This window comes from Sinohyriopsis cumingii, chromosome 2 (genome assembly GCF_028554795.1).
Source record: "Sinohyriopsis cumingii isolate HCF-2022 chromosome 2, ASM2855479v2, whole genome shotgun sequence".
Classification (NCBI taxonomy): Eukaryota; Metazoa; Mollusca; class Bivalvia; order Unionida; family Unionidae; genus Sinohyriopsis; species Sinohyriopsis cumingii.
The window spans coordinates 40,977,256-41,004,297 of NC_142962.1; the positions used below are offsets into that span (position 1 = coordinate 40,977,256).

The following is a 27,042-nucleotide window of genomic DNA, read 5'->3' on the forward strand; positions in this document are numbered from 1 at the left end:
ACTAGCAAATGGATGCATTTTCAAGTTTCGTTGGCCTACATTTCAGTTGACTGGAAAGTGATGAAAGCCGAGAATGCTGATATCGGGTTAAGCTCAAATATTCTTCAATGAAATGAATAAAAATATATTATGCTTATTGGAATTGTAAAGCAATGTTTCGTTTCATTCAAGAAACATCTGCCACATGAACCTACTTAAACATACTTCATCATACCTCTACTACCGTCGCATTGCAACAAATTCAAATGTATGTCAACGGAACATGAAAATGCATCCATTTGTTAGTGTCATATTTTAGTGGAAGAGTGTCGATATATGCTCCCAAATGTGTGAGATATTCCTGAAGCTTTGATTACTCATTCCGATGTAAATGACATCGGAACATGCTATACAAGGTCATTAATTGGATAGTAAGACATAGCACTAAAACAAAACCAACATGTGCTTTGTCTTATATTGTAGGACTAGCTGACAGGTATGGAAAAGCTTCATTATGGGCTGCCAAGTGTCTGAATTCCTGAAAATTGTACATTCGTTACGATGTTAGTCAACATCAAAATACACTACACAGCACCGTTATTCAGGCACTAAGACCTTAATGCTCAAAACATAAAGATCAGGGTCTAGGTTTTACACTATAGGACTAGAGAAAGTAGAAAAGTGTACTCCTTTGTTTTATTTTATAATATATATATGACTGAATGTTAAATTGTAAGCAATGATATGACCCCCTGTGCCGACATTGGTGGTCACAGGCAATTGATTCAGGGGTAAACTAATGTGTACACTCAACAATTAATTGGTGAGTGTACACGTTAGTTTACCTCCGAATCAAGTGCCTGTGACGGTGGTAGAAGTAAACCATTTTATAATACCAAACAGTAGTCATACATGTAAGACCTTGATGGCTGATATTTATGTTTTGGGAGTCAGGGTCTTACAGATACAAAGATGAATTTTGTTTTTGGGAGGGCTGGATTCAGAAATTGGGTGGGCTTGTATTCCAAACATTAATGAGATTGGGTAAATATTCTAGGAGAAACAAATTTGCTTTCTTGTCTGCTAATTAGTTATCTGGCACACTGTTGCTGAGTTTGGTAAAACATTCTAGCACAGTAGCAAAACACAGTTCAGGAAACTTCTAGCACAGTTGTGGAATAGGAGTGGTAAAAGAGTGACAACATTACAGAACAATTCTAGCAGATGTAGTGTTTACAAATAGTTTTATTAAAGGAAACAGAAAATAAAAAAATGTGGTGAGCATACAGTTGTACTAATTTTAACAAGCAAATTTGTTTTTACTGCAGTTTCATTTATGCTGAAATTCATTAACATGAAATTGGTACATGTATGTACAGTATCTTGATAAAAGTAACTGAACCATACAGAATACAGTAAATATAGTTTGCATTGTTGATTGACTTCAGTATTATGTTCAGATTTAACTTATGAAATCCTGATATTGATTTAAACACTTTAACAATATTTTCAGAGAGGTTTGGAAGCTCAAAAATAGATGCTGAACTAATAGAAAGAATTGAAAGAGTGACTGGAAAGCCTGCCCACCATCTTCTTCGAAGAGGAATCTTCTTTTCTCACAGGTATATTGTTTTATATAGTGTTATGAGTCTATGTTCTTAAAATAAGGAACAGAAAAGAGTGAAAGACATCAAGCTTTGTAAAATTTAACAGATATATTTATTTACCTAGAATGCAAAGTGAAAATGGGAAAAAAGTATCGCAAATTAAATCCCAAAATAATCCAAGAATTACAGACACAAGCCCTAGTAATTTAATAAAACTCTACAAGTCCCAAATGAAATCCAAAGCTGAACGTGATGATTTGTCTTATAGCTTATGGAGTGCTAATGTGTCAAGTCTTTTGTTGAATCACAATAATATAATTCCAGGTTTGGATTCAGTATAACTTCTAGTGACTGTCTTTATCCAAGAATTTTATCAGAGTACTTTTGTATTTCCAGAGAAAACAATCACTTGAATAATTTGAACGAAAAAGATTCCAACCCTATATAAATAAAAATACTGGTCACAACATATAATACAAATTAAAAGTGCTAGATGTTAAGCGCAAATGTCCAAATCCTCACAATTGCAAGATTATATTGTTCTCTACTTGACCTTAGGTCACAATTAGCATTTTCTGTATTAAAAAAAACATTACCTAATGGAAAATAACCTACTAGAATGATCCTGATGTTTGCAATCAAATAAACATTGACTTTTTCAATTAATAATAATTGTGATATTAAGTTCATAAACAGAGAATAATTTGGCTATGTATTAGTTGTTGACATAAAATGAAATAATTCGTTATACATAATAAAGTCAATCAGGTCAAGCAGAAGTGAACTCAATTTTTGGACAAAGTCAAGTCCAGCATACAGTGTTACATTACAATAGCATGTAATGAAATAAAACAAAATTTTAAAGCTAACAAACAAATAGTTAAATTAAATATACATAACAATAGGCAAGTCTCATTTACCGACAAATCTCTTTGCTCTAGAAATGCACTGGTCAAGAAGTCCTGTGATTACCTCAGGTTATTGTGGACTGTTTATCCTTAGACTTGATGGTCATCTGGCCTTCTTTGGGTTTCATTGTATTGTTTTTGAAACCCTGGATTAAGTTTTGTGGAAAGAAACCATAGTAAAATTGAAAATGAGTCTCCAGTTTATGTGGTGCATGATAGTACTGTGAGTATTGACTGAGATAATTTAAATTGGTAATGAAAGCAAATCTTGCCTATGCATACCTTTCAGGCTAAAGGAAAGTACAATTTGTGTTAGGAAAAATATTGTGAGATCATTTAAGTTCATTAATTTTGAAACTACAGCTATAATGTGCTTCATTATAACATCCAGCTTTAACATGGTTGTGGTATGTTCTGAGATGTTTACATCCTTTAACTGATTTCTCCCCAAGGCTTTCACAGAATTTCAGAATGATGAGTCCTGGACTCTTCACTAATGGAACTCAAGAGTCCCCAGTCTGTAGTTGAGAGTCCCTGGCATAAACTTGGGAGTCCCTCACTTTCATAATGACATAGAATAATTCACTCATATCATAGACAAGGAACTCATTCATTAATAAGTAAATATTTATAAATATATGCAGGACATGGAGTTGCTTTCAATGAACTGATAATTGAAATAACCAAATTTAGTTAACTGAGTCACTGTTGTATATCAGTGTCTTTCTTTATTCTTTTTTCAGAGACATGCACTTTATCCTTGATCAGTACGAGCAGAAAAAGCCATTTTACCTGTACACAGGCCGAGGACCATCTTCGGAGGCGATGCATCTGGGGCATCTTATTCCATTCATATTTACCAAGTGAGTAAATAACAGTAAGGAGGCTATAGTCAAGTTTGTCATCCTCATGCCTTAATATTAAGTATGGGGAGATTGTGATACTTTGTATGTGCTTGCCCATCTACATATCCATCCATTGGTTTATTTTTTCTTCAGTTCTGTTTCTTCTACTCCTTTGGTTAAAAATTAATGAAACTTTGTTTTCTTAATCATATAAGCATATACAATAAGGTTTTTTTTTCTTTCCCTCACTTGTGGTCCTTTGAAGTTGATCAAAGGTTACATGGTTGCATATGCAGAAATTTCAGTGATAGCTCCCTTTTCTGATACATTTGTTTACCTAAATTTGTGTATATTAGTTTAAGGCCATGACCCTGAATGACAGGTGAGGAGGTGTCTTATGGGGAGGGTAATTTGTAATAAAAGCCATCCGTTGAAGCTGCAGTTATTTTGTTTTTGAAAAGTTTTAAGGCAAATTCTAAAAAATTGTATTAACTGGAGGAAATTACAACCTTGTATGGCAGTCATTGGCCCTTATATTTGGAAGTTCTGGGTATTGAATTGTGGACTGCAAGATGTAATTTGAGTGTGTGCAACTGTACACGTTATATTTTCTGCATTTACAGGAGTCTTCCTCAATTTGGATTGTCCTCCTGCATTCCAGATGGGAAAGGGTATCTCCTGCATTGAAAAAAATTTAATTGAACTTGAAAGAAAATTCCATGTTCAGTTTTATCAATTACATAGAGTATGTAGGAGGCATTCTGTATAATCTTCACATCAGAACAGAATACATGTTATATTTCAACAAAAAAAGCTTGGAAGTACCGTATTATTACTGTAGCTGTCAGCTGCCATTAGAGACTGTCAGTATCACTAGAATGACGTGGCTCCCCTTTGTAAAATTAGCTTCTTGTCTGCAACCTTGAAAATTTAAAAGGAACCAAACTTTTAGTATTTATGGACAAATGATGAGGACATTGTTGATGTATGCTTATTATGATGACTTTAAGCCTTGTCAGTGTTGCCCAAGACAATTTCTTTTAAGCAGACAGTGTTGTATTACACTCAGTATTATAATTCAAATGATGGTAAATGTGATTTGACCTAAAATCTATCTTTAACATAAGAACAAATCTGTTTTTGCCTTGCAGATGGCTTCAAGATACATTTGATGTCCCCCTGGTCGTTCAGATGACAGATGATGAGAAATTTCTATGGAAGGACCTCACACTAGATGAAGCCAACCGACTTGCCCATGAAAATGCCAAAGACATCATTGCCTGCGGCTTTGATGTCAACAAAACGTTAATTTTCAGTGACCTAGAATATATGGGGTAAATGGTCATTCTTTCAAATCATGATTATCCTGATAGTAAATTTAGGAGGGGAAGGAAGAATAACAGCTCTGTTTTCAATAAATTGATTGTGAGAAGTGAGAGATGTGGTTAAGCCAGTTTCCAAAATATACAAAAACAAATACTAAAAATTAAAATTTAATAAATACATGTTTCGAAAAAAAATGTAATTATCGGTGTCTTAACATTTTTTATTACAATTATAGAGTCCATTTGTTGGGCCATTAAATTCTCGGATATATTTTTGTAAACACTGGTTTTAGACCTACTGAAATGTTAAATTACAAGTATGTTTGATGGATAATAATATATAATAATCAGCATTTCCAAGTATGCTTGATTTTTTTTTACAGGAAAACTTTTATCCATTAAATATATTACCACAGCACATTACATTAGGATAACTGTTTTACTTCCAAATCTAACCCTTCCAGAAAGATGGAAAACCCTCGATCTGACTATATATTATAGAGACAATGGTAATCAACTATGACATGTTAACTCCCCTTTCTGCAAGTTAGGTGGCTAACTTTATATCCAGTTGAAACCAGTTTTTATATTTGCTGCCATGTACAAAGATGTCTTCCAGTGAGTCAAAATGTTTTATATTGTGCATACAACATTCTTGTGAATGCCAATGAATTTATTTATTTTTTGTTGCAATTATCATACAGCTATTGATTCATGTGATTTCAATCAGTAACTTTCAGTTTCACAGGAGACATTTTTGGACGCTGTACTTATCAACTATTATTTTACTTCTAAGTAGTTTATATTATTTCAGTTATATATATATATATATATATATATATATATATATATATATATATGGATTTTTTATCTTTAGCAGCTATTAAAATAGGGAAAATGAATTTTGTCAGACTAGATAATACCAGCTTCTGAAACTGCAATGAATGAATTAACAAATCTATAAAATGTTCTTAAAATTTTTTTTTTTTACAATACAATTTACCTATGAAGTTCAGGAAGTGAAAGTGACCAAGTGGGGCTTGCAGTTTTTTGAAAGGTGCACATCTGTAGTAAGGCCAAGCTGTATACTCTATAACCCATATTACACCGATCAATCATACTCCAAAATAAAGGGAATTAAGCAGTTCTTTGAACAATACCTAAGATATACCAAGTCTTGTTGAAACAGCCAGTATAATCATTGAGGAAACCCCAGGGAAATTCTTTGTCTTTAAAATTCTAACCCTATACAAAATATGAAACTGTAGAGCAACACATCTTTATGTGTAATTCCATTACGAACGAGTACATATCAGCGAGTTTCTATCCAAGGCATTCATAGTGACTGGGTGTCAACTTTAATGTATTTACATGTAAGGGCGGTCTGTGGGCCTTTTTCCCTAAAAGTATTGCCTCAAATAGATATTGTCACACCTACTGTGTACGTTTCAGTGACCATGCCTCAGTTCCCTTTCCTGATGAGGTTTTGTGTGTGTCATGTAGACACTCGTTTACATTTCTGTATTTCTTCCACTCTCGTCAGACAAGTACAGGTCAGTGCTGTATACATGGCTTAATCAGTCTCCACATGTTTCTATTGGCGACACTTGAGTCATGTTTATCTGCATGAATGTTAATTCATATGTTTCGAGCACTTAGTCACCGACACATGAACCCTCTGTAACTTAACAAGTTAGGTTTGGGCTACATTATTTATACATGTACATGTCTTTATGCTCTTAAGAAACTCCTTTTATATATATATATATATATATATATATATATATATATATATATATATATATATATATATATATATTTCTTTCTTGTATGGTTTATATGAACCTTCATTGAATACCGCTCCGGTGGCCTAGTGGGGTTAGAGCATCCGCCTTGGATGCGAGAGGTCATGGTTTCGATCCCCGGCAGTCATACCAAAGACTTGCAAAAATGATACTAACAGCTGTCTCGCTTGGCGCTCGGCGTTAAGAGGTTAGTTTTAGGACTGGTCGGCCTGGTGTCAGGATAATGTGACTGGGTGGGACATCATGCTACATGTCTGCGGCATGATACCCCAGTGCTAGACATCACTATAAACTGTCACACTGCAGACATCGTAGTGATATGACTGAATTTTTTTAAAGCTACGTTAAAAGTTCAAAACACACACACACACACACACAAAACTGAGTTTCTTTTACCACCGTATCTTTAGACCTGTAACAATGTACTTCAATGATTCTACCTGTTCAGGCCATCCATTCTTGCTGTTTTTATAGAATTGTGTTCAATTATTAACTAAACATTGTGTATAAGTTCATAACAGAGCCATATGTTTCTGAAATGACACTTTCACTTCTGTTAGTTTAGACAGTGTTTTAGACTTAGTAATTTCAAATACATTACTAGCATCCAACAATAGCCATGCTTGGGACACAATGTCCAGGATCACTCAGTTCCTAAACCAAGCAGCTCACGATATTATGGCCAATGTCTTGATGGGTTTGGCAAATTTATACCCAATCCGACGGGATGCATGTCTGTGGTCAACATCACTTAAATTGCACCATACTTTTGGTTTATGGATGAACCCGTTTGGGTCTCCATAGCTTTTTGGAGTATGAATTAATGTGTTCAACATTAAAATGCTTAATTCCATTATCTGTTTGTAACACATACATACTCATGTTAATCTCTTCTTAAATACTATAATATTTTCAGCAGATGTTACATATAGTGGAAGCTTGTTCCACAGAAACCATACCAGAGTATTGGGAGCTTTTTTTTAAAATTGCTTTGTTCTTGGTTTTGTTGCTTGCAGGTTTGCATGTAACTTTGATCTCAACTGGTACTGTGTTGAAAAAGGCCTGAATAAATTCTGAATGTACTCTGGTGTAGTTCCAAGTAGACATTTATATACATGAACTGCCTTGTCAAAATATATCCTTTCATATATTGTGAACCATTTTAGTTCTGTAAACAATAATTTTGATGGATGATCAATAGCTACATCTAAAATAATGAATGTTGCCCACTTCTGAAGTTTATAAATCCTGTCAAGCTGAGCATTGGCACAGTTTACCCACACACTTGAACAGTAATCCATTGTTGGAAGAATATGAGTTGTATTATCGATCGCTAGATTTTATAGGGAAATATTTCTTGATTCTGCTGAGTAGGACAATTTTCAATGACTCGTTTATAAAGTTTATCAATATGGTCATCCCATTTTAAATTATCTACAGACACACCTACAAGCTTTCCATGTTCAACATTTTCAAACTGATGAATATTTGTTGTAATAGATAGTTCTGGGTTCCCTAACTTATGTAGCTTTGTGATATCCCTAAAATCATACATTTTGTTATTCTTTCATTAATTACCATCCTATTTTGCTGTGCCCAATTATGAATTCAAATAATGTCTGATTCTAATCTTGTTTGGATAACTTAGTGTCAGAATTAGATGTATACAAGGTTGCATCATCTGCAAACAAATCTGTATTTGTTGATTCGTTTTTTTAATGGTAGATTGTTTACATAGACCTAAAACAGAGCCTTGAGGGACCCCTGAATGAGTAGTGCAAGTTGGTGAGCTAATATTGCCAAATGCTTATTTGTTGAGACCTTTGGTTTAGGCATGATCTGAAACATTTTAAAGAAGGATTGTCAAATCTGTAACAGTTTAGCTTTTGTAGCATAATTTTATGATCAAGGAAAACAATCCCATTCTTAGAACCATTATCCATTTCTTGTAGCCAAAGATCTGTTAATGAGTGGTACTTTCTAAATCATGAGTGTGTCTTATGAAATCGAGAGAAAATTAAAAAAGAATTCATAGACCTGCATTGGTCTTTCAGATAATTTTGATAATATAGGTAGAATGAATATTGGTCTGTAATTCCCAGGATCCTCCTTTTTTCCCTTAAAGATAGGTATCACCGTTGCAGATTTCAAGGTATCTGGAAAATTACCACTTCGTTATTTTGAAGTTTATGATATTGTTATGTATATTTTATTTAATTGTTTATTAGCTTAAATTTTTTAAAAAATTTCATTAAATGCTATTGTAATATAACATTGTTATGCTGGACTTGACCATGCCCAATACTGAGTTCATTTTTGCTTCACCTGATTGAAAGTTGATCAAAACTACGAAAATCTAAGACAACTTGTATTACCTGAAGAGTTTGCGTCCATAGGGATGTTAAGACTTATCTTGATGATGTCGAAGCCTTAGAAAATGCGGATCGTACTCCAGATAAGTATTCTTCAGCTCATAATGTTTCTTTTGTCAGTAAATCTTCTACTCTGAAGTCTTCTGTTAAAAAAATTACTTCAGCTTAATATGAGTCCTTCTAAATCTCAATCTGGCACACCTTTAAAAATCAATTTTCTGATAAGATTGACCAGAAGTCCTTACTTCTTCCTATGTGTACCTATTGTAAGAAGAAAGGACATGTTTTTTTTATGATTGCTACAAACTGAAAAATAAGCATCAGAATCAAGACAGACCTATTCCATATGTTCTTATTTCTAAGAGGTCATTGTCACGGTCATGTATTGAAAGTAATACATTTGTTGGGTGTAATAAACCCCAGTCTGATTTTATTATGGAGAATTATGAACCATTCATGTCAGAGGATTCTTTATCCCTTACAGGTGAATTGGACAATCCTATCTCTTGAAATTTTAAGGGACACAGGAGCTTCTCAGTCTTTTATTATCAGATATTTTGCTTTTTTCTGAGAAGTCGTCTTCTAATGAGAGTGTTCTTAATCAGGAAGTAGAATGTGGCTTTGCTAATGTTCCTTTCCATTGTGTAAACTTGTCATCAGACTTAGTCTCGGGACTTGTGACAGTCGGAACAGTGTCTTCTTTACCCATTGAGGGCAGTCATTTATTACTCGGTAATGACCTAGCTGGAGATAAGGCTAATCCTCTCATAACTGACAGGCCTTGTTTGGATCAGAAATTCCATCCTTTTGAAAAAGAAATCCCTGATTTATACCCATCTTGTGCAGCTTCTAGAACCATGGCAAAGAAAGCTCTTGCGAATGATGTTGATCAGGAAAGTATTCCTTTAGCTGACACACTGTATTGGTCAGGCTTTTGATGAGGTCACTTTTACTTTTTTGGATTAATCAAAGCATATTGATCAGTGATCCTCTTTTAACTACTCATTCTCTTTATTCTAATCAGGGTGGCAAATGACAATCATTTGTTGTCAAACTGGAAAAAGATCCTGAGATCTCCTGTTTGTTTTAAAGGGCCATTGTGAAACTGAAGCCACTGAAGTACCCGTTTGTTATTTCATTAAAAGTGGGATTCTTATGAGAAAATGGAGATCTCCCAAGGTACCTGCTTGTGACGAGTGGTGAGTGAACTGTAGTTCCAAAATCTTACAGACAGGAAATACTTAGTCTGGCCCATGAAACTCCTTTGGCTGGTCATTTAGGGATTAATAAGACTTATCATAATATGTTGACTCACTTCTTTTGTCCAAAAAATAAAAGTGATGTTTGTAAATACTGCTTGTCACACTTGTCAAATGGTAGGAAAACCCAATCAGAAGATACCATAGGCTCATTTGCAACCTATTCCTGCATTAGACAAACCATTTAGCAGAATAAAGGTTGATTGTGCTGGTCCCTTACCTCAGACCAAGTCAGGTAACCAATGCTTGTTGACCATAATGTGTGCATCAACAAGATTCCCAGAGGCAATTTGTTTGAGGAATATTAAAACTAAATCAATCTGATCAAGGGTCAAATTTTATGCCTGAAATATTCCAGCAAGTTATGTATGAATTAGGCATCCAACAATTCAAATTTTCTGCCTATCACTGAGAGCCAAGGAGCTTTAAAAAGATTTCATGAAACTTTAAAAAATATGATTTGGCCATATTGTTTTGAATGTGTAAAGATTGGGATGAAGGCATTCATTTACTATTCTTTGCTGTTAGGGAATCAGTTGAAGAATCTTTATTCTTAAGTCCTTTGGAACTAGTTTTTGGACATGCTGTGCATGGACCATTGAAGTTGTTACAAGAGAAACTTCTTTCTAATAATACCAAAATTAATCTTCTCGATTATGTTTCCAATTTTAAGTACAAGTTGTCAAAAGTTGTGAGGTTGCAGAAACCAATGTGCACTTTACTCAGTCAAATATGAAATTATGGTATGATAAAAATACAAAGGATACGACTTTTCAGCCTGGTGAGTTCTGGCTGTCTTGCCTGAACCACAAAATCCACTTGAGGCCAAATATTATGGTCCTTACACAAAGAAATTAAATGAGGGGCCCCGAGTGGCCGAGTGGTCATAGAATATTTGGAAACTCTCCCAACCACCCCGCCGTGCCTGCTTCCTCATTAGCATCTTGCTCAGCTAAAAGTTAATGACACCTGACAGTGCCATGGAGAGGTGATGGGCAAGAGTCGCTGTCCATTGTCTGTTTGAAATAGATAGGATAAAATGATTTTTGTCTTTTAGTAGGGCTGGATTTGTGATGTAGCAGGCTAATATTCCTAATGTAATGTGATTGGGTTAGTACTGTATTGACCATATATATTGGGACACAATGATATAATTTTTTTCCTGCCCCAGAAGTTAAGCTGAAACTTTTTTCATCTAGGTCATATGTCCCAAGATTTAAGAAACAAAAACTATTTATGTTGAATTTGTGCCCTCCTGCCTCAAATTTTTCAGCAAAATATATAAGCGATTTGCTTATCTGAAAATAAAATAAACTAACCCTATATTGTTATCATTTATTCCTTTTTATTCGTCATGAGCATTAAAGAATAAAATATCTCCACAAAGTCTGTATATGTAGCACAGGCTTCCATACTGTATCGCTCATGTCCGATAACACAAAGACACGTTATTCATTGACATGACCATTGAGAAGCAAATTGTGTTTGGTTCTGCTCAAAGGTTTGAATATGTTATCTGACTGAAAACTGGATCCAGCAAAATCACAAAGGAAAGGGAAATGTGTGTGTGATTTGGATTTTTAGTGTAGCTTTAACAATTTTTCAGTCATATCATTATGTTTGTAGTGTGGCAATTTATAGTGCTGCCTAGCACTGGGGCATCATGTCGCAGACATGTAACATGATGTCCCACCCAGGCATATTATCCTGACACCAGGCCGACCAGTCCTAACACTAACCTCTTAATGCTGAATGCCAAGAGAGGCGGCTGTTAGCGCCATTTTTTAAAGCCTTTGGTATGACTCGGTCGGGGATCGAAGCCACAACCTCCCACTTCTGAGGCGGACGCTCTAACCACTAGGCCACAGGAGTGGTCTGGAGAGGGAAATAATCAACTGATATCTTGAAGACATTTGATACTTTGAAGCTGGTTTTCTTTTTTTTTATAAAAGGTATCAATACAAAAGTTATTTTATTGCAAAGCAAGCCACCCTTGAAAGCCAGCTTTGGATTCTTTTAGGTGTGACGATTTTTTTAAAATTTATTTTTTATATACAAAGATGGCAGAGATATGGAAACTGTGGTTCCTTTTCATAGGTTTTACAGGGAATTTTTATAAATAAATGAATTTTTTTTAAAAGTAACACAATATAGTGCTTTGTACATGGACACCGATGAACCTGTGTTGCTCAGAATATTTGGAGCAAATAAAATCATCTGATGAATTCGTGAAGGCCAGAACAGAAGTAGATGATTTTGCAAATGAGGGAAATAATCAACTGATATCTTGAAAACAACCACCATTCATGCATGACATAGTGTTAGGTGCAAAATAACCAAGAGTTAATTATACTGAGGTCAACTATGACAGTATATCGCAAATTAAAATCATTATTTGAAAATACATTAACATGAGTGCAGGTGACAATCTTTTCGCTAGCACAGGTTACAGAAGTATCATCAAAGCAAGTTATTGCTGTGTATATTATTTACCCAATGACATCAATACCCATTTGTATTAAAATATAACTATAGATGCCAAGCACATAGAAGCCCAGTTGGTGAATAAACACAACTGGCAATGAGCAGTAACTCATTATTTGAACTTACCGACAGGAGATCAAAGACAAAGTTTATTTTTATTACAAAGCAAGCCAACCTTGGAAGGTGACTTTTGATACTTTGAAGCAAAGTTTTTCTTTTATTTCAAGGAGGTCAATACATAGGTTATTTTATTTCAAAGCAAGTCAACTTTGGATTCTTTTAAGTGTGCCTATGCTTTTTTTTAAAAATTTGTTCAAATATACAAAGACGGCAGAGATATGGAATCTGACTTTTGTTCCTTTTCACTGATATTCACAGGAATTTTGAAAATAAATTATAATTTAACTAGTTAAATGTAGTTTAAGTAATACACACTGCATCCTTTACTGGACCCCACTTTGTCTACACTGGTTCTCTGCCCAGACATAATGTCATTGCATAATATATTTGTTAATAAGCTAGTAACTAAATTTAGATACATTGTCATGTTGAACCAATCAGATGACGCTGGAGCATGTGATCAAACATTCAGTTAGGGCATCATTCATATAACTGGAATGCCTGTAGTGATGCATTCTTTCAGTGCAGATGCTGCATTTAATCTTCAAAATTAATTGCGGGAAGAACCACCCGCCTACCCTCCTTTCACCATGTTGTTTATTTGGGACATTTCCTGCATAGCGTACCATTCCAGCACTTTTCTGGGGGCTCTTTGTCAGATCAGCTAATGGTAATCTTCAGGATCAGACTTATTGAGTTTCGGTTATCGGGGTCCCAGTAGACCTCGTATCTGCCCCTTGCGGCTCCACATTCAGACATTCTTCACAACCCTACAAACTCCTGAAGTCTCCCTTCCTGGGGTATTTCCATTGCCAAGTTTCATGCATTCACAACTTTACTTTTCACCCCCAATTTGTATCGGTACAGAGAAAGTTAACCTAATGTAATATGATCAGGTAAGTATTGTCAGCTAAACAAAATTTATTTTAAAAATTGACTTTGTGTGCAGAAAATTCTTGAAATATCTTTGTGTAGGTTTTCGATGAACCTATTTACACTTTTACAACTCTTTCTAAGGGCTCACATCGGAGAACGCATAAATGGCCAAGGAAAGGAAGATTTCTTCATTGTTTATTGTAACAGTAAATTTCCCTGTATTTATTCTGTGAGAAAAGCAGAAGATAAAAAAAGCAAACAAGCATTTAGTAGAATGGAAAAACGACTGAGGTGGTTAATAATTCTGTGAGATTCGTCCTCTGTTATGTGTATTTAATTTGTATTGTGTGATTGACGCCGTCCATAATCGAGTGTACAAGTTGGGGCCTACATACTTAATGTCATGTCAGGTAAACAAGTTTACTGGGTTTGAGTTCTAGATATAGCCTTTAGAATTTTGTTCACAGCAGAGGTCTCGGAAACACTTAATCATGTGTATTGGGACGTATACAATCACTTCCACAGGAGTCCTCCATATGCATGCAATAGCTGGGTGGCAGATTAAAAGGCTTGCCAGTCCTGCTTCAGTCACCTGCTGAGTAGAGAAAAGTGTTGATTGATTAATCATTTTAGCTGTGCTGATATTTACAATGACAGAATTCAGTAGCTGAAAGGCCCCAAGACGTGCATGTTGTCACTAAGAGTACATCAAAAGAACATGACACAATAACTGGGCAGCAAGTTCAAAGACTTGACTAGCTGCTTGCACATCAGCACATTTGAGATTGGAATTCATTTGGAACACCACTGGAATTCATTCAGAATGCTCTATAGTTTGGTCTTGTAGAATTTTTTTCCGACTATCTGGCATTTAATTCACAATACTGAGTTCCTTTTTTATTTTCACTCTGTTCACTAAAAATTATTTGTTGAATTGTACAAAATGTGTTTGTTGTTGCTCTTTTCTGTTGCTTAGTTAGAGTTATAGCACCACATGTATGCTTCAAGACTGAAATGTGTATAAACATTTCTTTGCAGGCAGGTTCCTGAATTCTACAGGAATATATGTCAGATTTCTAAGCTTGTGACATTTAACCAGGTGAAGGGAATATTTGGTTTTGGGGATAGTGACAGTATTGGTAAGATTGCCTTCCCTCCAGTTCAGGCAGCTCCTAGTTTCAGCTCGTCTTTTCCACATATCTTCAACAAAAGGAAGGATCTTCCGTGTCTTATTCCATGTGCAATTGACCAGGTAAGACACAGGTTAACTTGTGCTTTTGTTTTTCCTGTCATCACTGGCAGCAGTTTAACTCAGTTCTAAAGCAGAAATGAACAAAGTTAAATTGAAATTAAATCTTTGTGGTACTTTGTCAGCTGAATTTTTTCCACTGTAATAATTGAATTAATGAACAAGTCAAGGTCCATAATAATTTGTTTCAGGCCTATGTTTAATGTTTTCATTAGCTCACCTGATCATGAGGGCAGTAAGCTTGTGGTGTTGTCAACTGTTCATTTTGTTTCCATCAGCATTGCTTTCATCTGACTTTGTCTTAAAATCCACTTAACCAATTTCAGCCAAATTTTACTGAGGACACCTTTCAAAAGTCTATAAATAATGCCAGCATCAAATATGGCTACTGTTTCAAAAACTGCTCATGAGAATTCAGCCACATTCTCAGAATCAGATTCTTTTAGATCTTTTTATAAATGATGCCAGTTCACTCTCCAATAAGGTCAGCATTGCTTTTATGTATATTTGGTCTAATTGTGGGCTTAACTTTTGTCACTGGTGTAAATTGTAAACAGAATGTTTAAATAGAATTAGAGTTCAGCCTCCAGTCTTATTTACATTTAGATGAGGTTTTTCCACTGGATTGCTTCAGGTTTTTTTTTAGACATCGATCATGTGACTCATTCCTGTTTTAGATCAGTCTGTGGGAATCCATTTGTAATCCAAGTTTATAGTTGTGTTGGTGAAATTGGATATTTTTTGAGAGAAGTTATTTAATATATTCATTAGAATTGCTAAAGTGCTTTTTGAATTTTTTATGAATTAATTACTTCAGATTTTCGTGAATTTTGAATCATTTTGTTGTATCAAGCTATTCATGACTATTGGAATTCATTTGGGATATTCTGTTTTTGTACTTGTGATAGGACATTTAGGATTATTTGGAATTTAATTAACATTATTGTAAGTATCTTTTGAATTTTCATTTTATACAATATAAAATGCTTGTTGATTTTACATAAATTGTTGGTGTCACTTTCTGTTACATTTTTTTTTGCATTTAGATTTGTAACAAGTGCGGAGAAAACTTAAAAATATTTTTTCTTAAGAACTCCTACAGAAGAATTTGACCAAGTATAACCATAAGCATCCCAACAAGTCTGAGGCTCAAGCAGAGATGACATACAAGTCAGAAAGTTAAATTTTGGGTACAAGCTTAATCTGAGTAAAGTAAAACCTGTTATGAGAGACTGCCCCTTCTGTCAAGTTTCAGAACAATTTAATGTAAATTCCGCAAAGTAAGACTTGAATAAGTAGGTTATAAGAACGATGCATGCATTTTGAAATAACCACCAACACTAACATTATAAAATGAAGCCAAATAATGGGTTAATAAATTACTGTAATTGCCTCTATTTAAATGAATACCAGGTAGTATGTGCTCTTTAGCGCCTGCAACAGATAGGAACTCATCACTTTAATCTTCACCTTTCAAAAAAATTTAGATTTACCGACCACATTATATTAGGCCTGCTGCTGATGATGTTGTTGTTTTTGGGGTTTAATGCCATATTTCAGCACACGATAGGCTATGCATGGTGGAGGAAGAATCTAGTAAAACCCCAGGAAGAACCACCAACCCACGAGAAGCTACTGGCAAGCTTTCTCACATAATGACGTTCGCTGAATCCTAGACTCGAACCCACGCAGACAGGTGAGATGGTAGTGATCCTCAACAAAGAGTGCTTTAGACCACTCGGCCACTTGGGGCCTCTGCCTGCTGCTGAAATGATATCCCTTTTTAGATTGCTTAAAATAATATTCTGTATTCAGTGCTTGGTGGATTTTTTTTAGACACAGGCCTCAGGCTGGTGACTTAACTAAACTCACAAGCCCTGGCTGAAGTTCCACATGCCCGGACTACAATTTCCTCATGCCCCAAATTTCCCCTTTTTTAATATTGTCGCACAACGTAGCTACAGTTTGAATATAAATTCCATAGGGTTCAAAAGGGTTTGAAGGTAATGTAAATGTCATTAGTGTTAATTGCTATGATGGTGTGCTTCACAGAGTAAAACTCCATCAACTATGAGTTTTGAAATTTATTTTTGTTGGGCTTTGCTTATAGCTAATTGTTTATCAAACCAGCTTCAAAAAATGAATTACACTTGAAAACTATTCCAACAACTCAGATGCTCATGCTTTGCATTCTGTGTATGCAGTAAAATGTTCTAAGAAATGCTGCCGCTGTTTACACACTTGTCAGAAATACATATGGCTTAAACAGTCTAATTCAAGGCAATTATATGTAATAACTTTTGTTCTTGTACACACATTTAGCATCTCTGATTTATCTGTAATGAGTTGTTACACTTCCTGATCCTACCTATGCAAATTAGCAGAATGGGCTCACCCATTGCAGCTTTCAAATGTATCTCACTAATAGTTGTCAGTCAATCAAGTTGTTGTTGTAGGGTTTAACGCCATTTTTCAGCACACGATAGGCTATACATGGCGGCCAGTATTATTGGTGGAGGAGGAACCCAGGAAAACCCCAGAAAGAACCACTGGCCCACGAGAAGCTACTGGCAAGCTTTCTCACATACCCACATTAGCCGAATCCGAGACTCAAACCCACGCAGACAGAGATGAGATGGCAGTGATCCATAACGGAGAGCGCTTTCGGCCACTCGGGGCCCCATCAATCAAGTAATATCTGAAATGGTGGTTTATACCTGACTTCGTTGCCTTTAATTGCTGCTATTTAAACTGCCCAAGGGATAGTTTTATATCAGCTCCAGTCATGACTGTTTACTGTTTATACATGCTACATATACTTAATGCTTTTTGTTTTGTTTTTTTGTAGTTTGTTTTTGAAGATTACTAATAATTGTGTTTTCTCGAAACATGACCGTGTCATGTGGTCTGGGAGTACAAAATCATATTTAACATGATACACCATGCTTCAGTCTGATTAAATTTGGATCTCAATTTCACGTAGGGCAGTGGTGATCTTGCCATGTTATGGCAGGTAAAGCAACTTCTTGAAAAGACATAAACACTTTTCATCAGCACAATCATGGTTTCCTCAGGCAAATTAGAATTACAACAGAATGGGTCCAATCTAAAATTAGAGGGGTCCCAGGCGTCGGGCTGTGGGATTACATATTTTATTGTATTGTATGCTCAGTATGTTTTTTAATTAAAAAAAACATACGCATTTTGCTGTTAAAATCATGAAAATGAAACTTAAGTCTTGTGTCTTATATACCTCACTATATTTTGACTTCCATGTACTATGTTATTTACAGACCAATATGAAATTAATTTATCCATTCTCTGTATCCCTTATTAATGAAGAAATAAAAATCTATGATGTTAGCTTAGTGTATACTTCTGTGAATTTTCAATAGCAAAATGTTCAAAATCGTAAAACCCACCATTCTACACACAAAAGCAACAAGAAATTTGTTCTTGTGAGAAATAATTATATTACTACTGATTAAAAAAGGTTCTTTTTAAACCTGGTGGGTATAGAGGTTGGTGGCACTCAAGCATGAAATCAGTATTGATGTGCACTATTTAGTATATTTAAAAATTATTTTAAAAAATTTATATATACAAAGAGCTCGATTCACTCATGATAGAGGGACTTGCTATCATGATTCAACTTTCCTTTGAAATTGAAAAAAATCATTAACTATAATGATTTAAAAATTATATGCGACATTAAATAAAGATGATTTAAAAGTAATGAAACGTTTCTGTATGGGCAGATCCTTAATTTTAAGAAAATAAACAAGCACTGTCGATTACTGGAGTTGATCAGAATTTGCTGTGCCATGTGACTAATGGTTTTTCATTGTTTCTAAAAATAGATGAATATTCTAGGACTTTATTTGTATATTGTTTGTGCTGGTCAGTATTGCAATTGATGAGTTAATGCTATTTAAATATAGAAAATCCATATTTTTGAGAAAATGGTGATTCTTGGTTATTATATCTTTTTGCTGAAATGATAGATATGAGCTTCAGAAGTGAACACATAGTAGTAAGTTATTATTTAATGTATAGTCTTGTTCCAAAGCTTGAAGTATGTTCTAATAATCCTCTTTTTTTGGTGAAAACTGTAATCTGTACTAGTACAGAGAATGGCATATATCCATGTATATTATAAAATATCTTTGAACTGTACTATTAAAATTTTCAAACGACTTCACATCATAACGGTACCACAGGATGCAGATGTTTACAAATGGTGGACATGCAGTTACATACAACTATTGAGTGTAGATTTAACTTTAATCCTGTGAATAAACTAATGATTTGGTTCATAATTATTTTCTAGATTCATTCTTGAAGTCATATTTGTGATAATTATGTGTATACAACTTTATTTAGGTAGTACTGGGTATCAATAGAATTTATTATGAAACGCAACAAAAGGCATCATCATGCAGTAAAGGCATTGGTGTTAAAAGGCATCATCATACAGTAAAGGGTTAAGACAAAATGTAAAAACAAATGCAGCAAGTTCCTATTATATTCTTTAACCATATTTTCTCATGAAGTAACAATGCTATTGCAACTATATCATGATTATTTTTACTCATGCATAAAACAATTTGTCAAATTGTTCTCTCTCATTGCTTGCAGGACCCCTATTTCCGCATGACGAGGGATGTAGCCCCAAGGATGGGCTGTCTAAAACCAGCACTTGTCCATTCCACTTTCTTCCCAGCACTACAGGGGGCACAGAGTAAAATGAGTGCTAGTGATCCAACCTCCTCTATTTTCCTGACAGACACCGACAAACAAATTAAGAGCAAGGTACTGAATCTAGTTTCTCAGTAAAAATCTCCAGTAAAGTTAGTCCCTCTCTTTATGGCTAGAATTCTTTATCATCAATGAATTTATTTTCAAAAGTACCCCTCTATTGCAACCAGCATAATTTTGCATACAATATGAAATTAAACCTCCACAGGTGGAGACTACAGATGAATATTTGCAGATTTATCCATTATATTCTAACTGCTGAGTGTTTTTTAGATGTCAGGTTTTGTCACTTTGATAATTACTATTGTTACCACCTATGATGACAAGCTGAGAAACAAACTATGGTTTCTCTCCAGTCAGCATGTCATCCAGTTACCATGAAGTGTGTGTGTGTGTGTGTGTGTATATATATATATATATATATATATATATATATATATATATATATATTAGTTACCATGAAGTGTGTGTGTGTGTATATATATATGTATATATATATATATATATATATATAATGTATGTTTGCTCTCGTGGCTTTGGTCTTAAATTATAGAATGTATATGAAGAGTACCATGTTCACTATATAACCATATAATTTCATTTACGAAATTAGTGTGATGGTCATGAATTGCCAGTTAAGTAATAAGTTATTGCAGAAAGTGCAAAATATCATCAGACATTCTCAGTTTAGAAGGAAAAATGAAAGACATTTTAAAAAGATAGGGAAAGTCTGTTAGTCACTGCTAAAAAAATTTATATAAGGATTCATAGAAACATTTTCAGCCATAGATTCTTCAGTAGTTTGAAAATGGAATCAATGCATAATGGCAGTTACAGCTAGATGTTGTTCACTGATTTTACTGACAAGGTTTTCTGATTGTATTGCAGTTTATGATTATTCATAATTATTTTCAATTATATAGGCTTTGTTACATTGCTTACACAACTTCTGTGTAAATATTTTTTTTAAATTTCTAGCTCTTCTTCAAATTTGTTCCCCAATCACATTACGTTAGGAATATTAGCCTGCTACCGTCAGAATCCAGGTCTACAAAAAGACAAAAATTGTTGGTTTTTTTTCCAGTTCAATAAGCAAAGCGCAATAACTCTTGCCCTTTGCCTCCCCTTGACACTACCATGTGTTAATAGTTTTTAGCTTTGCTGTTGTTCTGCATAACATAGTCCAGTTTATCCTATGACATTCTAAAACATTTTTGTGTTATGGTTGACTCATCCAATGTTCTGTGTGGACTAATCATTCTGCTGCAGGTTGTATACATTCTTTTTTTTTTTTAAATTTACCAAATTTGAGTGGTTTTGTCATCTTTAGTGACTTGTCCTTTTAATATCACATCACACCACACTTTTGTTGACCTCTAAAGGTCATTAGAAGTTACTGACCTGTCAGACCTTTTGATTTTGTAGTAAGTCTTAAGAAAATGACCCTTAAAATACAGACTTATGGAATAAAAACAAAAACTAGGGAAAAAATAGTTACCAAAAATCCAGATAATTGGTTCATCCGTGTTTGTTTTGGATCCAGGTTTAATATTAGAATTAGTGTTATTAGTCAGGAAACCAGACTAACTTTACAGCAGTACCTCATATGCTTTAAACTGCTCATATTTTTCATGCAATTTATCTGCATTATCAAACACTTGATTATAGACTTTTCTAAAAATGGTATCCAGCAAGTGATGGACTCAGAACACAATTAATTTTACTATATATTCTCTTCATTGCTTTCTCAGTACTGAACTTTCCACTGTATGACAATCAATACTAATCATATGTTAATCTAAAATACTTTCAAAGATGACTTCACAGTGAAGTTTTTGTCATAGGTTCACTGGCATTTCTTTGAGAGGCTGAACTGGAAACAAAACAATGTGCAGTGGAACACATATTTCACTTCCGGATCATCACCAAGGCTTTGTTACTCACATTGCACTGTCTCAGAAACACAGACAACCACACCATAAGCTTATATTATAAGAAGAAACAATAACCTTTAAATCTATACCAAGAATGCCTAAATCTAACTCTTGTATCACCACCAATAGGAGACAGAAAAAAATAGACTGGGACTACATTCGTGGGTACTGAACTAGAACCAATAATTGTGATCTGATTGCTGACAGGCCAAATTATTTATGGCCAATTTTAGTCAAACTTTTATATTTGCATGCCACACCTATATCAGCTTTATACATGAAGTCTTTTTGAATTCCCTTGCAATCAAGACATGTGACAGCTGTGAGAAAGTGTGTAGTACTGGTGTTCCAGAGGGTGCAAATTTTGGCCCAAGTGCTCTTGAGAAACCAAAACTAAATTTGCTATATCTTATTAATTATAGGAATTTTTCAATGCAGTAAAAACTAATTGCAATACAAGATGAGACCTGTCTGAAAATATGTTTGTAATTTAAAAACATTGATAAATTAAATTTTAATCAAAATTTAAATAAACATTTAAATTTTTAAAACTAAATTATAATGAAGGTTTTAATTTAAACTGACCAATTTTAGACAGCAAAGTTGAATAATGAATGGTGTTTAAAACAAAGGGTAGTTTGGGTCTGTACAACTAATAATGTTTTCATAGATCACATTGATTTTTGCAGCCAATTGCAACATGCCTGTTCAAATGCATATAGGTGTACACACTAAAGAAAGAATGACAGGTGCCATGTTCCACATTTATTGTGTCAGGTACTCGAGCAGTTGTTAGTATAATAATAGCACACTTAAATTGAACCATTGATAGGACCAGTACCATGTTTTATAGCAAAGATTCATTCCATTTCAATGCCGATAATCACAAAGGCAACAATGTAATAGGAAAATACATTTGCAGAGAGGCTTTAATTTACTGAACAATGGTGCTGATCTCTCTTATGAAGACCTAAGCCTTGTCTTTGAGGTGCTGTATATTTGTGAGTAATACGAACTAAGTTTGGTCACTTACGGCAGGTACATTCCACATGTCCTTATGAAACTTTGCTATCACCACCTGACTACTGGAGAGCTTCCAAACTAATTCAACTCTTCCACCTTGTTCCAGATACCAGGCTAGACCAGAAAAGATATAACATGTTTCACTTTAGTTCAGAAAACAGATGTAGGTAACTGAAGTTAAATATTTTAGATATGGAGATTTCAGAATGACATTAAGGGTGCAAGCTTGGGAAAAAATATTGAATTTGAAATTGCAAAAGTCACTAATGTGAAGCAGTGGGCATATATTAAAGTGATAAATTCATCCAAAAATATATGAGGTTTCTTGAAGTATGTTGAGCCATTTTCAGGCAAAATAAACTAATTAGGTACACTAGGTATCATAAAGTTTAAGGCAATATGGGGGACAGTGAGGTTGGTGCAACCATTATTACATACCGGTATACAGGAAGTTAGATGACAGTGTACTAAATTAAAAGGTACTACTGTAAGTAGTCTTATTCATGATGGAAATAACAATATGGGATATTGCAAGTGAATACTGCCAAATCTCACAGATCAGTTATAGCTACCAATGGATCCAGCAGCATCAACTAAATATGAAATATTGATCCCCAAAACTTGCACACAAGGATGGACATTTGCATATGTGGGACATGTACAATGTACTTGTTAAGATCAAATGTGCAAACATAATTCAAATGAAAATGGTTGAACATTTTTAGTGTATTTTTAAGAGTGTTTGTTAGCAGTTATTAAGTTGAATAATTCATTGGAATGTGTTATCAACCGAAGCTACAATATTGCACTGTCAAAGTACTAAATTAAAATATTTCACCATACATGAGCATATTCATCATGAAAATAACATTCTGTAAGTGCACACAGCTTGAAATGTGCCTTACTGATCCACTATAGGTACAGACAGACTATATAATGTGAACTTCTGATTCCAAAAATTCTAAAATATATGGATATTTGATAATGTGGGATATGTAACCATGTTAAGATCACTTGTACAAAGTTAAATTCAAATAATCTGTTTAGATATTTCTGGTGTAATCTTTTGAGTGTCAGTTAACAATTAGTAATTAATTATGATAAAGTAAAATGGTTCATCAGAATTCCCATTATTTCAGCTTAGGCCACAATGCCACACTACATCAATCAGTGTCTTAAGCAAATGGAACAATAAAATGGAATGGAATGTGTTCATTTTGCTGTTTTCTTACATCCAAGGGTACATTTACATGGGGGGGGGGCAGGTTGTCTAAAGCACTCACCATTATAAATCACTGCCATCTCACCTATGTCTGTGTGGGTTCGAGTCTCAGGCTAGGCTATTATAGGTATGTGAGAATGCTTGCCGGTAGCTTCTTGTGGGTCAGTGGTTCTTTCCGGGGTTTTCCCCAGGTTCTTCCTCCACCATTTATATTGGCCACCATGTATAGCTATCTTGTGCTGAAAAATGGTGTTAAACCGTATAACAACAACAACATACACATGGGGAAAGTATATTTTATCCCTTTAATCTGTATTTCATTGATTGAGAATTTAAAATGATTTAATAGAGAACTTGAGTAGGTCTTACGATAAAGTTTTCAACTATGTCCTCTCATTAAATACCATATGACTATGTTCAGGGCTGTTACAATAAAACATAAACCGAGGGTGGTGGAAGGTGCTTTCAAATTCAACCAACCCACAACAGAAGCAGTTTTAACAAATTATGATCCATGGTCAGATATGTTTTAATTTTAAAAAGACACTGCCCCTTACAGAAGCATATTATGTTTACATAATTTCTGGCATGGGGTTAGTGGGTGGTAGAAGCAATTTTAAGGTTGGGTTGAGGGCAGAAGCGATTTAAATTATAGCTGACTTGAGGTATTCTACTGAATTCTTTTAGATCATATAATCTAATGCATATTTTTATTTGTATTCATTCATTATAATCAATCTTTTCTCCTTTTGTTTGTCTGTCAGCCATTGATATCTTTGATGCTGCGAAATCGCAGTTTTCTTTTGGTGGCATATTATTTGTAGATGTCATTGTTCCTTCCCTTAATAACTACTATTTTAATGTCCATGAATATAGATTTTATAATAGGGATTTCTGTTCTATACTTTCTAAAGTGATCACTGTGTTTTTCTATTTTTTATCTTGTTCTCAGGTATGCAGCTTTTGATTTGATTTGAATAATAGGATTTTTTTTTTACTGCTTTAAATGTGTGGTCAGATGCTATGATTCCTTGTTATTCTAAACTGATAATACATGATTTCTCAGAAAAAAACATTAATGCCTGTTGAAGTGATGTTGCATTATTTCTGCTTTTATCCTGTATCATTTCATGTAGAACATATCTCAGTTACTGATGTCTTATTTTTATGCCCTGTTGCATGACTCATATAAAATTTAAAATAGAAATATAGAAAGTCAAATATTTATATATCATAAAATAGATATTTTTAGATGGATGAAATTCAAGGAATAAATTTTCCCAGTGTACTCGTAAAATCAACATCATTGTAGTTAACTGTATTGTCAACAGCATCATCATCGTCACTGATGGCTTAGCAGTAACATTCTGGACTTCAATCCAGTTGTCACAGGTTCTGTGTCCTACTTCTAGTCCTTCATTTGAGACTGCAGGGACTCACTTAGAAATATATTTCTTAGCTCCATAATTCGCCAAATTTGGAGCCACTTTTCAGCCAAAGGAGCCATTATATGCCATGATGCAGGGAATTAAATATATGCATAATATTGATCTATATAAATATGAAAGTAACACAATTTTTGCATTTTTCTATTACATTTCAGAGCACAAGAATAATTATTAATAAATATAACAATACCATTTGTTACGACTCTATGCTCTTAAAATAAGTAACAGAAAAGAATGAAAGACAACAAGCTTTGTAAAATTTAACAGTTAATTTATTTCCCTAGATTACAAAGTGAAAATGAGACAAAAGAACTTACGTTATTGCGAATTAAATCCCAAAATATTCCAAGAATTACATGTCTGCAGCATGATGCCTCAGTGCTAGACATCACTATGAACTGCCACACTGCAGACATCACAGCGATATGACTGAAAAATTGTTAAAGCTTTGTTAAAAATCCAAGTCTCTCTCTCTCTCTCTCACACACACACAAACACACACACATTCATCTGTAAATAGAAGTAAAGATGCAGGACCCTGTATGTATCCTCAGATGTTCCCTGAAATGCATGGACAATATCTGCATCAGTTGTGAAAGACTATTTCTACTGCTGAAGGCAGGAGAGCAAGTCATAATTCCTCAAGCACTGACCACTTGGCTAAAGGTAATTATGTTATCAGTGTACTCTGACCTTTCTGCAGGATCTGTACACTACGAAAATGTCAACTTACAAAATACAAGCAAGTACACCAATGAAGAATTCACCTCTTGTAATTTATGCCACTTTTATGAGCCTGGTCTTGAATGTGATGTCTTAGTTTGAAACATAGCAGAGTCAGTTGACAGTCACACACAGGTTGCCTTATCTAGTTTTCTCTGATGAATCTGCCACTTTTGATGAATTAATTGGGAGAACTTTTGGTTACAAGTGGAGAATTCCATAAGGATCTCCCAGGCTTTTTTTTAATATAAATTGTGTCTTGGAAGTTCATCCTTTTAGTAGAGCAATCATGCTCCTAATGAGTGACACACTCCTTATCAATTCTTCTAATGTAATGTGCTCAGGTAATATATTTGACAGAGAAAACAACTTTTTGTAGTAAATTGTTTCTCCAATAATGCTTACCTGATCAGATCACAAATAATCCCTCCCAACCTTGCCCACAGTATGAGTATCCTTGTCTCTGAAGCTAAATACTGGTTTAAACAAGGTATAATCATAGCTACCAAGTGGGCAGAAAGTAAAGTTAACATGTTAGAGTCATTTCCCTTTGTGACTTGGTATATATTATTTTATGTTTTGGTCAGCTATGACCAGTCTGTGGAATAACCAAAGGCTGGACTTAAGTAAACAGACATGAAGTCAGTGACTTATCAAAAGTTAATCCTTTTCACAGTAAATTATCTTGTGAATAGGACTGTCCACCTTAAGGTTACTCAGAAATGACTTAAAATAGACTGATGTAATATTGACTGTATATAAGCACATGCAATTGTTCAGCAAATAATGTCAGTTTTTGTTGTAACAGTGTTAAAATTAATTTTGTGATGATGAAATATAAATCACTAAAGTAATCAAAACTTTCTGTGTTTGATTTGGACAGTATTGTAAACCCAATGATGCATCTTAATAACAGCTGCTATTTTAAGTATTTGTGATTGAGACTTGGGCACAACATTAGCATTAGACACTTTTTAAAAGAGTGCAAAAAAATGCTTCAACACTTAGAAATGAATTGGCAAAATTTGTTTTCATTTTTCAGAAAACAGATTTTTTATGCCGACATGAGAAAAAAAAATAGGCAAAAGTTCTTTTAGACTGGTGA

The 27,042-nt window shown here is 34.3% G+C and overlaps 1 protein-coding gene across 1 annotated transcript in view; it reads left to right on the forward strand.

Annotated features, from left to right (window-relative positions):
• Positions 1-27,042, forward strand: part of LOC149804705 (tryptophan--tRNA ligase, cytoplasmic-like) — a 40,216-nt gene that overhangs the window by 659 nt on the left and 12,515 nt on the right. The window contains exons 2-6 of the mRNA XM_089943242.1: positions 1,493-1,601; positions 3,238-3,357; positions 4,491-4,673; positions 14,619-14,832; positions 19,468-19,641. Coding sequence (XP_089799368.1) covers positions 1,493-1,601; positions 3,238-3,357; positions 4,491-4,673; positions 14,619-14,832; positions 19,468-19,641 — 800 coding nt within the window. The remainder of the gene's footprint in view (positions 1-1,492; positions 1,602-3,237; positions 3,358-4,490; positions 4,674-14,618; positions 14,833-19,467; positions 19,642-27,042) is intronic.